The sequence below is a fragment of the Brassica oleracea genome, chromosome C7 (assembly GCF_000695525.1).
Source record: "Brassica oleracea var. oleracea cultivar TO1000 chromosome C7, BOL, whole genome shotgun sequence".
Classification (NCBI taxonomy): Eukaryota; Viridiplantae; Streptophyta; class Magnoliopsida; order Brassicales; family Brassicaceae; genus Brassica; species Brassica oleracea.
Genome location: NC_027754.1, coordinates 27,206,807 through 27,219,042, shown reverse-complemented (window position 1 = coordinate 27,219,042; position 12,236 = coordinate 27,206,807). Strand labels below are relative to the sequence as shown.

The window sequence follows — 12,236 nt, the reverse complement described above, 5'->3', positions numbered from 1 at the left end:
CTGCAGCTTCGATGTAACTTTCTGGTTCACCATCGATGGTGAGCAAGAGTCTGCCACCTTCAACTTCAGCGAGTAGAATGTATTAATCATCGAACCGCTTTGGTTTTTTGATGTTACGGCCATATCTTGATGTTACATGCTGGTCTTGGTTTGCATCGTTGTTCTCTGCTACTTGCTCTTGTTCACCTGCTTCTACAGCTTCTTCTTCTTCATTATTACTTTGCTCTTCGTGGTGTTGGTGATCTTGATGCTCACCACCATCTCCTTTTTCTGTAACATCGATATGAGGAAGCTTGAATGATCCTGGTTCTTCGTCCACGTTTGTTGATAGTGTATACGATTCGGTGAGATGTCTAGTTACACCGTTTTTTTCACAAAAACGAATGAAACCAGAAGATGTGAATGCTCCTCCTCTATCGGTGCGAAAAGTCTTGAGTTTTAGCTTCGTTTGATTCTCCACGTACTCCTTGAACTTTTTGAACCGATCGAACGCTTCACTCTTCTCTCTTAGCAGCATCGTCCACATATATCTTGAGTAATCATCAATTAAGACAAATACATATCTATTGTTTGCTGGTGTTGATGGTGATATCAGACCGCACAAGTCACCATGTACCAACTCCAATGCGTGTGATGCTCGATACATTGCTTTAAGCGGGAAAGACTTCCGAGTTTGCTTCCCAACTTAGCAGGCGCTGTACACATCTTTCTCGTGTATCACCTGAGGCATACCAACTACCATCTCCTTGTCTACCATATTCTTCATGACTTCAAAGTTCACATGTCCTAGCCGCGCATGCCACGTCCATGTAACATCAGTTTCTTGTATTTGAAGACACTTCGGATATTCAACCTCCAGTGGCATCTTATACAATCGGTTTGGTTGCCTTGCGACTTGTACTAATAGCCTTCCACGGGGATCTTTCAGCATCAATAAGTCTTCTTTTATATTAACCTCACAACTCATCTCGGTTGCTTGTCCAAGACTTATGATATTGTGTTAAAGACTTGGGACGTAGTAGATATCTTTGAGTGCTCTTCTCTCCCTTGTTTTTCCGATGAACGTGATCGAACCTTTCCCAACAATCTCGACGTTTGATCCATCACCGAATTTGACTTTGCCTTTGATGCTCTCATCTAAGTTTGAGAAGAACTCTCTCTTGCCTGTCATATGGTTACTTGCACCATTGTCAAGGTACCATATACTCGTATTTCCATCGCATTCATCAAACCTCTTAGGAAACACTCTCTCTTCGTTGAGGAAAACTACTTCATGCATATATAATACATCTGCTTCTTGTGTTTCTGTTAGGTTAGCTTCTTCTCTTGGTCGTGTAGGACATTGTGAAGTGCTCATCTTGTCGCATTGCCAACATCCAACCTTAGAGTAGTCCTTCTTGGTCTTGTCTGAAGCTTCTCCTCCTTTGTTATGACCAACAGAACCATTAGACCTTCCTCGTCCTCTTCCTCTTCCACCATAACCTATACCTCTGCATCTTCCTCGCGAGTTGCTATGGCTTCCACAACCTTGTGCATCATTCTTTACAAACATTAGCTTCGATTGATCTTCATCTTGGTTTTCTTCTTTTATGCGTTCTTCGAAAGCCTTCAATCTTCCATCAATATCTTCGAACCCGTTGAATTTAGATCCAACATTTGTTCTAACGAAGCTACGATGTGAATGAACTTCGTTCTTGGAACTCCCTTCAAAAACTTCTTTACCATCTTCGATGCTTCCATTATCTCTCCTAACGCGGCTGCTCTCAATGCTAAGCCTGAAAGTTTTCGTACGTAGTCATCCACCGTGTCTGTGTCTGCCATCTTCAGTTTGTCGAACTCAGACATCAAAGTCTGTAACCTCGCTTCTCTCACGCGATCAACACCTAGGTTACGAGATTTGATAGCTTCCCAAATCTTAATCGATGTATCATGTTCTCCTATCTGAAGTATTAGCGCTTCCGGGACTGATTGAAAGATTAGAGCAATCGCCATATTGTTCTTCTTTGAATCATCGCTCCCTGAATCAATCGTATCCCAAACATCGTACAAACGAAACATCACTTTCATTCGCATCGACCAATTCGCATCGACCATACGGTGTAGTTGGTCGATGATAGCATCGGACATCGTATGTCCTTCTTCATCTCAAGACCTTTATCACGTCCTTGAGAATTGTTATTGTCTCCCATGTTTTGATCAAGTTAAAACTTCTCTTGTAAACGATCTTCGAAACCTGGAGCTCTGATACCAATTAAAGTTTCACAAACACAAAGATTATAAGAACTTCTCTTCTTATTAGATTTAGAAACTCTTCAAAACTAAACCTTTCAATGTGTTTCTCTTTATAGAACATCTCTCCATGAGAACTCTTTATATAGGACGAAGCTACATATTTTTCTAAGGGCGAAGCTACATCTTTTCCTAAGGACGATGCTATAACTTTTCGTAATAATAATATGGAAACATTCCTAAGCTCGATATATTTTTTTTTTTCTTTAACCCATCAAACTTCATTTTAATGAGTTAACTTGCTCTTCAAATTAATTTTAATTATCCAACAGTATTCCCGTCTGGCTGTGGTTTATGAGTTTCGCAGTCCCACGTCTGCTGCTTTTGTTCCCACTCTTTGTTAATTTCGAGAGTTTGCTTTATTTTCCTGTATTAAAAAATGGTAGATATCCGTTAGTTTATGTCTTGTTGTGTTCTTTGCCTTTATATTTTGTTTTGGTTTCCGAGAAGTAGTTCATGCTTGGTTTGGCCTTTGTTAGCTAAGTTTTTGTTTCCACCGTCTGAAAAACTTTTCATAATTATAGTCGTTAATCGAGTTCCAATCATGATAGTAAAAATATAAAAATTTCAAAAGCCAAGAAACGTTAAAAATAATTTGAAAAATTAAAAAGAAAAATAAAATAAAGAAATGTGGAGGTTGGTTTTGTGTTCCCTCTGGTTCGAACAACAACAACACACACTCGTCCCGTAAAAGTCTCTCTCTCTCTATCGCAGATAGGTGCTTCGTCTCCTTCTTCGATAACTCCGATCACCTAAAAACGTTTCCTTTCAATCAAAGCATCTCTCTCTCTTTGATAAAGAAACATTACAATCAATAGCTTCTTAGTTTGCTTACATTATATCCTCGCATTTCGAGGTACTACTCTTTGCATTTCCCCCCCTTCTCGATCGAGATTCAGATCTGAAATTCAATAATTAGGGCTTTCGATCCTCCATCGTCAATGTCGAATTCGAGCTTCGATGTGGAGAAAGTTTCGATTTTTATTGGATTTTGACTTGGAGATCTCGAATGGCGGGTTTTGATTTTGGTTTTGAAGATTGTGGCAATGATGTAGTTTCTGCAGAAAGTTGTTCGCTTTGAAGAGAGAAGAAGATGGGATCTGGGCGGAGCAAATCATGCCGAGCCTCTTCGTTAACATCGACGGCGAGAGAAGATTCGGAACCTCCTCCGAGTGGTGGTGGGAGGAGGAGAAAACCAATGAGTCTCCTTTGTTCTCTTCACTCTTCTTGCCTCGCTTCTTCTTCTTCTACTTCTCACGACAGTGACGATGACGTTGATCAACAGGTTTCGTTTTTCATCCTTAATGCTATCAATCTTGATTTACAACAAATCTGAAACTAGGTCAAATTGATAGAGTCTTGATCTCTCCAGGTATGTAACGGAAGGAGGAGAATGGAATCTATGAATCAGGGAGATGCACAAGATTGCTATGACGATGAAGAACTGAAAGATAAGAAGGAATCTCAAAACGAGCTTGAGCTTGATGATGATTGTGGTGTTGTTGAAGAAGAAGAAGCAGCAGCTGTAAGCAACGTTGGCGGTTTGGTTCAAGAATCTTCCACTCCAAGTCGAGTTTTCTCGCATTTCAAATTCCTTCCTGGTAACATAAGCTCCAGACTTAGCAGAGCTTCGAGCTCTAGATCCTTCAACACTACTTACCCACTCTCTTCCTCTCGAGAAGTATCTGTCACTTCACCTTCACAACCTGCTAGAGTCGAGTCTCCGAGGAACCCTGTGATTGACAATGTAGTTAGAGACATTGATGCCATGAGATATGGAGAAGATCGTTCTTCTTCGAGAGTAGTTAATGGTATGGAAAGACAAGTTGTTCGTGAACCTTCCGTTGACCGGAATGTTAGTTTTAGCAGGACTCTGAGTGTTGGACGTCTCCGTGACAGAGTTCTTCGCCGTTCTTCACTCTCTGATTTCACATTCCGTCCTTCGCATCAGGGAGAAGATGATACTGATCTCTTCTCTGCTGATAACACTGCAGCAGAGGAGGACACTCCTGTGACCTCAACGTCGTTACTAAACCGTTCTGCTTCTAGCATAAGAAGGACGTTATTCGGAGTTCAAGATCAACCGACGACAAGTCCTCTTGTCAGAGAAGGGAGGTATCAAGGTTTATTAGAACACAGATCAGATTTCCTTGAGAGAAGGAGGAGAATAAGATCTCAGGTTTGAAAACTCGTTTGATTGTTTCATTCTTTGATGTCTTCTCTGTTCAACTAAAGATCTAATCAACTGATGTAACAGGTTCGTGCTCTTCAAAGATTGGGAAGCCGGTTTGAGAGTGTCACAGGCCATCATGATAGGGCTTGTGTCTTATCAGGTCTAGATCAAGCAGGTCGTTGCACATGCCGTGCAGGTACTAACCGTGGTTCCACTACAACAACAACAACACCAACAACCGATGAAACAAATGCTAGAGCTAGCATCTCAAGGATAGTATTGCTAGCTGAAGCTCTCTTCGAGGTATTTACTTATCTTCACAGTAACAACTTCTTTGCCACACGGTTATCTCTCTATATGCTAAGGTTTTGTAGTGTATTCATTTTTAGGTTCTTGATGAAATTCATCAGCAATCTGTTGTATTATCCTCTCAACAACCGTCAGTATCATCAATAGGATCTGTTCCTGCACCTAACGACGTTGTGGACTTGTTACCTATAAAACAGTATACTAAATCACAAAGCGAAGATTCCTCACAGTAATGTCTACTGACTGGTTCTTTTACTTACTAATATGTCGAGTCATTATGGTTAAAACATTTTTTTGCCGTAATCTTTCAGATGTTATATATGTCTTGTGGAGTATGAAGAAGGAGACACTATAAGGGCACTTCCTTGTCATCATGAATTCCATAGAACATGTGTGGATAAATGGCTTAAAGAGATTCACAGGTATGAAATCTGGATTTGTGATGACAATGTTTTCGATTTTTTTTTCGTGATCTGATGATGTTTTCGCGGCAATGCAGAGTATGTCCTCTATGTCGTGGAGACATTTGTAGACATGATCCATCACCTGAACTACACTGATTACAGTATGAGAGTTTCAGATTCTGCAAAAGACCCAAAAACATTCTTTGGTTTTTGTCTGAAACTGAATCTAAATGTTGTATTTTTGCTTCTTGTTTGTAGCTTTCAATTGAAAACAAAAAAACAACAAAATTCAAACTTCCTGTATTTGAAACTTCTGTACTTAATTGATAAATTTACTGATGTTGTTGTCTACCATGAGCATCTTTGCCTCTGATTGCAATTTTCGCCGATCTTTAAGAGCATTTAAAATGGGATTCTAACCAAAATAATAGTATATTATTTTAATATAATGTAATTATTGAATTAAAATCTAATACTGGAAAAATTAAGCCATATAATGCAACCTGTGTAATGAGAGTAACTCACCTTTTCTTGTTGAGTATCTCAAACAAAAACTTTTGTGTTTTTTTTTTCTCTCTTATTTTTTTATTTTTTGAACAACTCTCTCTCTCTCTCTTATTTGTGTTTTAGTTTTCAGTTTTTAATTACTTTAAATAATAAATACTATATATAATTTTTTTTGTAAGCCACCAAAACAAATAGTACACCACAATTAACAAATCATCATTTAACTTTATTAACTAGATTTTGATCCGCGCTTTTTGAATATATTACGTTGTAAAATCTTTAATGTGTAATATATATGTAGTTGAGTTAATAATTATATTTTAATACACAAATAATAACTCATATAACAATTATATTTTATCTTACTAATTAAATGGACAAATCTTAGTAGTATAATTATTTAAATAATTATACTAAAATAACAAAATAGCATATAATAAATTATTATATGAGTTAATAAATATAGGTAAACATTTAACACACAAATAATCAAACTAATTTAAATAATTAACAAAATAGCACAAAGTAGCACTAACCTGTTCCCTGTCTATATATAATTGTATTTTAATAATAATATAAATCATTTAATTATTTACAAATTTACATTTTCATTACTGTCATTGACATATTATGTATGCATCACATAATATCAATATTATTCTAAAAGCAATGCTTATATTTTAATAGTATAAATTCAGAACATTTGTCAAATTGCATTAAGATAAAATTTTAGAAATATATATATTTTCGAACTGAAAACATATTTTGAAGATTCTATTAGTTGCTATAAATATGGTCAAAAAGGTTTTATTATAATTTTATTGAAAATATTAACCACTAAAAATAATTAATTAGTATATATGACAAAATAATATAGAGAAATACCGTAGGATAGCACTAAAAAAGTTTATGTCACAAATATAGATTCTAAGGATCAAAATGACCAAAATGACCAAAATGTTTCATTAAAGAGGTAAATATACACTTATACCCCTAGAGTTAACTAATCAAAATCTTAGGGTTTAGAGTTAAGGGGTGGAGATTTGGAATTGAGATTTAAAATTTTTAAAAATAAAAAAAAAATATTAAAAATTTGAAAACTATTTTCAAAATTTTAAAATAGTTTCAAAAAGTATTTTTGAATTACAAAAAGAAAATTTGAAAAAAAAAATAAAAAATATTTTTGAAAAAAAAAATTAAAAAAAAATTAAAAAAAAATTAAAAAAAAATTAAAAAAAATGAAAAAAAACTTTATAAAAAAGTTCGAATTTGAAAACATATAATCTAAAACTATTAAAAAAATATATTTTTTTAATTTTTTTATATATATATCTAGGGTATTAGGGTCCTTTTACTTATTAAATGAAATATTTTGGTCATTTTTCTCTTTGTGGTCTATTTTTGTGATCAAAACTTGAAAATTGTCTATTTAAGAGAATTGCCTAATAATATAAACTAAATATATGTAATGGTTCAACCTATACTATTTGTAAGTAAATAAAAAAATGCTTTTGTTTTAATAGTATAAAATTATAGATTCTTTCAATTCTTTCATACTTTTATTATTTATTCCAAATATGTTAACAAACCACAAAATAATCTATAAGGATTTAATTATCTTCTAATTGAAAATATCTCTTTCGGTGATGATTAATCTTCATCTACAAATATACCATCTAACTCTATTAAAAGGCAGATATGGAGCCATCTTAGGTGTGTCACCTGGGATCATAAATTCTACCAATAATATTGCAGCAATGAGACATGTCATATGTCTTGATTTGGGCTTTTTAGTTGATTTCTGGCTTCTAACCCAATTCTAATTAAGTTATGTTGATTAGGGCTTCTGAATCTTTTTCGATCCTCCTCTCCTCAAGAGCCGGGAAACACCGATCACTTATTCCCTTTCGACTTCCAGATCTTCTCTTCCTCTCCTCTCCCAATCCGTTTCAACTCATACTTCCACCTTTAACTCCTCTAATCAAACCTTGGTTGATCCCATTCAATGGCTTCTTTCCATCTCCCCCTCCATTTTCCTGGCTATAAATCTCTTTTCTTCATCTATGGATTGATTAAAATCTCAAAAACTCAAAATCTCTTCTCTTTCTCAGACAGACTTCACGATGAAACCCAAAAACTCTTCGATTTCCAACGACCGCGAGCCCTGCAAGACGACCGCCGCCTCCTCCGCGCATGCAAGGCCAAACCGGAAGTCCACCGCTTCCTCTGCCATGGTGATGAAACCTAATGGGAAGTCTGCTGTTTCGTCTGTTATTCTGAAGAAACCAAACGCCTCTACCGCTGTCTCCTCCGCGCATGACGTTCAAGTGATGTTCTTCAGAGATGTGTCTCTCGGCCCAACAGAAGCGGTCTTGAGGTTTCGACTGGTTCATTTCTGGGAGGCTCGAAATCCAAACACGAAAACCCTCATTGGACAGGAGATGATCCTAATCGAAGAAGAGGTTCGTCTGCGAATGTTTTACTACTCTTTCTCCTTCTTTAATATTGCTCGATATTGTTAGATTTCTACTAATCGACATTCCAAATGATCTGTAGGGAACGGTTATTCAAGGTTTTGTTCCAGCGGGGCGGGTTGGGACATATGAGCTGGAACCAGGTTCTGTTTATAAACTGGGGAATTTTTTCGGCTCGAGAAACAAAGCCTTGTATCGGGTTACGGATCATAGTGCCACCGTTACGTTCGCTTGGAATACTGAATTAAAGATTCTTGATAACCCTCTGGTTTCAATTCACGAAGATAGGTTCAGGTTCCATAGCTACGAGGAGTTTTATGCTAACTGTGACCGCAAAGTTGATCTTTATGGTGAGCACTGATGAATTTTATACTTCAATCTTTAAGGTATTTTCACATCCAATGAATTTAATTCCTTTGAAATGTTCTATCTCAGACTATGTTGGCCATATGAAGCTGGTGAATGGACAGACTATCACTGAGCATACGGTCCTCGACGAAGTTGACATATCAGATAAGCGACATCTATGTGTTCATGTTCAGACACATGAGTGAGTTTGTCTAAAAGTGTTAGATTCTTTGTGTGTTATGCTTAACATTTGCTTTAAACCTGTGCAGCGGACCAGTGATGAAGCTCTATCTATGGGACAAGGCCGCATCTGACTTCTGCGTGAAATTCAAATCTTATGGAAGCACTCCGAGTGTTCTGTTGGTCACCACAGTAAACCCTAAACATCTTGGAGGTAAGCATTTTCTAAACAGCAGGATTAAGTCACTGTATTATTGGGATTATATGACATTGTATATCGTGTAAGGCCATTTAAACTAGATTGTCTCTCAGCGTTTATCGTAAATGTTTGTGTCCTCATCTAGAACGTATCTGTGATAGTTAAACTGAACTGTATGAAGTCATTTTCTATTGTTAATTGAGAGAGTGATATAACACGTAACGCCATTTGAATCATATTGTTGCATCGTTTACGCATTTGGTTGATAATAATGAGTTCATCTGTTCTGAACAGGAACTCTTGCTCTCACTTCGATGGCATCATCTCGAGTGTTTATGGATAGCGATGTCCAGCCTAGCAGGGATTATCTTGGATGGTAGGGATTTTTGTATTCAGTTATACTTTTCATTCACTTCTACTTTGGCATTTCATGTAACTTCAGCTCTGACATTTCTTGGGTTTCCTCATTTTTCACAGGCTGAGCTCCAACTCAGATATTGCTAATAAGATTAATGCAGAGGTTATTACTAAGCCTGAGACAGCGACTCTAGAGGAGCTTTTCGCCTACATCAAGCAGGAAACTGCTAAGGTACAGTAGTTGTTCTATATTTGTGTGTTATGTTATGCGTTGTGTTATGCGTGTGTATTGATAGAGTTTGTATTATTTTCACTATTATAGGTTGCTTGGTTTGAATGCACAGCAACTATAGATGATGTTGTTCAAGGTTCTCCTTGGTACTATATTTCATGCGGTGGGTGTAATAGTAAGGCAGTCAAAGGGCCTACTTCACTGATTTGTAACAACAAGAAATGTGGGAAAAGTATTGTTACAGGGGTAGCTCAGTAAGTGACGTATACACAGTTTCGTTTAGTTTTTTTTTCAACCGCTAGAAGCTAATCTTCCCTCATTGCAGATACCTCACGAGGATTTCGGTTTATGATAAGAGTGAACATGCTGTTTTTGTCGTTCTTGGTGATGCCGGTAAAGAGTTGCCTGGGAAGCATGCATCAAAGTTAGTTGCCAGTTACTTTGAGGTAATTTCAACCCTCTGTTATTTGAACTTTCATATATTTTCTCACTCTATACATAGTCCCGAGTTATTTCAACTTACATATATTTTCTTGAACGTTAGACCAAAGAGGGTGTAGAAGCTGATCAATGCGTGCCGGTGCCGCAAGCTCTCCTTGATACGATAGGGCACACTTATAAATTCATTGTGAAAGTCTCAGATCATAATTTGTCAGGGAAGACTCAAACCATAACTGTCACAAAGATATTCCCACCAGAAGCTCCACAACCTATAGCTCTTGGAAGAACACGCTGTTCCAACAACGTCTGGTGATATCTTGGAGTCTGGAAGTGATAGGGTTAGAAAAGCATCTGAGACTCTTGAATCAGATGAATCCAAGCGTTGCAAGAGTGGCTGATACAACTTTGAGAATCCTCTTACGCAGTGAATGCTTTTGCTGCGGTTTAAGTTCTGTTTTATGTTTATCTATTTGCTTTGCTTCATTCTGTTTCTATCTTCACACTTTAGTTCATTGGATGCTTTTCTGTTTCTTTGAATACAATTCCCGTTGGAAATGGATGTGCATATGTGTTATCTAAGCCAGCTTTACAAAATACTATTCATAGTTCATATATCATTTATGTCCATCTTATTTTTTTGTCCATCCTTTCTTAAACATCTTGTGAAAATTACCTAGTGAAGCTATATGAGATGAACACAGCTGAAGATTAAAATTTTATTACAAACCACAAGTGAAGCTATATGCGTAGGAGTTAGGACCTAAAGTCGTATATATATAAGTTAATACAAAATCATAACTTTTTAAAAAAAATTCCTAACATATGTAGTTACGAAAAATATTTATGCAATGAATGTAATATATATTATGTTGCAGCTTTTAAAATTTAGTGTTTTTTTGTAGGCTACAATTTGTAAATTTAAAGGTTGTGATTAATTGTGTATCTCTTATTCTTTTTTTTTTGGGAAATTTGGGAAAAGGGAACAACTAAACTATGCTATTGTCCCCTTAGTACAAAATCAAATTTTGTCACTTTTGGACTTTCACTACCCTTCAAAGTTATAAAAATTCATATCAATTAATTTACAATGCAAAAAAATTAAGAAAAATCTAAAACCTGAAGTAGTCAAACATGTGCATATATGAAAAATATTTTTTGATTAAAAAGATATTTGGAATGGTAAATTGAAAAATAGGCTAAAGGTTTTAGTATATAAGATCTACCATCTACGACGATTCAGAATATGCTTTCTAACTGAAACACAATGATCTACATACCGAAGAATGCGCATTAGACCGGAAACATTAAGATCTAAGATGGCAGAATACAAAATTAAAATTTTCTTCTATGTTCTGCCTTTTTGCTAGATCATAAGTAATAATAAACGTTCTTATATCTTCTATGGAAGTATATGCATTCTTCTCACTTCTCATATATCTACAATATTTGTATTCTATATCTACCACATTATCTTTATTCTACCATACGTAGAATGTACTTTCTACTAGATTTTAAACAAAATCCGAAAATCTAGGAAAAAACGGTTAGAAAATATTCCCTAAATCTATTAAATCTTTTTTATTTCCTTTTTTAAATCTTCTTCCCTAAATTTTTCTTTCTTCGTTGCCAACCACGATTTGGACCAAAAAAACGTGGAGCTTCTTCTCTTTTTCATAGTTTCTCCAAACTTTTGTCAATCTAACGTGAGAATATGCACATCTATGCCTATTCTGGTTTTTGGAGATCGTCCAAAACAAAAGGGTGGAAGTTTCTTGTTGATGAAGAAACAGGAGGTAGATTACTTACTTTGGACACAAGCAAAACCTTTGACAACCTAAGAGTTATGGTTTGTGAGGACTTTGGAACCGATCTAAACTTGGTCAATATCTAGCTGAGTTACTTACCTTCCGATTTGGTGATTGGCCTCGACTCACCACCTGTTTTCATCACCAATGATCGACAACTGCAAAATTTTCTTACATATGTGAAGACCAAAGCTTCAACAAGGTTATGTGTGTGTATTCGATCTAAGGTCGGATTTAACTTGAATGAAGAGCCTGCTGAGTTGCCTAACAGAGAGGAAGTGGGTATGTCGGGTGAAGTTTCAGATGATATTGATGGTGAAGCCGAGCTTGAAGAAGAAGATGCGAAGATAGATGAAAGTGATGATGAAAACAAGTGTGAGAAAGATATGATCAACGGAAAGTATGTCCGTTTTTCTCTGGTTGATGTTTTGAAGAAGGGTCAACATTTTACTAGCAAAGCAGCTCTGCAGGCAACAATGGAAATATGCGCAATGAAACATAATTTCGACTACAAGGTT

General features: G+C 36.1%; 3 protein-coding genes across 3 annotated transcripts; 2 read left to right on the top strand and 1 right to left on the bottom strand.

Moving 5' to 3' along the window:
* Positions 1-1,000: 1,000 nt before the first annotated feature.
* Positions 1,001-2,073, bottom strand: LOC106302980. Its single transcript, XM_013739366.1, has 2 exons — positions 1,859-2,073; positions 1,001-1,775 (listed from the first exon to the last, which is right to left on the bottom strand). Exons 1-2 carry the CDS (start codon positions 2,071-2,073, stop codon positions 1,001-1,003), a joined length of 990 nt encoding a protein of 329 aa, XP_013594820.1.
* Positions 2,074-2,932: 859 nt separating this feature from the next.
* Positions 2,933-5,514, top strand: LOC106301232 (uncharacterized RING finger protein C4G3.12c). Its single transcript, XM_013737585.1, has 6 exons — positions 2,933-3,574; positions 3,662-4,468; positions 4,547-4,765; positions 4,852-5,000; positions 5,083-5,193; positions 5,271-5,514. Exons 1-6 carry the CDS (start codon positions 3,383-3,385, stop codon positions 5,329-5,331), a joined length of 1,539 nt encoding a protein of 512 aa, XP_013593039.1. The 5' UTR covers positions 2,933-3,382; the 3' UTR covers positions 5,332-5,514.
* Positions 5,515-7,805: 2,291 nt separating this feature from the next.
* On the top strand, positions 7,806-10,226 carry LOC106302979. Its single transcript, XM_013739365.1, has 9 exons — positions 7,806-8,144; positions 8,239-8,506; positions 8,592-8,706; positions 8,774-8,898; positions 9,178-9,259; positions 9,361-9,472; positions 9,563-9,726; positions 9,798-9,918; positions 10,017-10,226. Exons 1-9 carry the CDS (start codon positions 7,806-7,808, stop codon positions 10,224-10,226), a joined length of 1,536 nt encoding a protein of 511 aa, XP_013594819.1.
* The last annotated feature ends 2,010 nt before the right edge of the window (positions 10,227-12,236 follow it).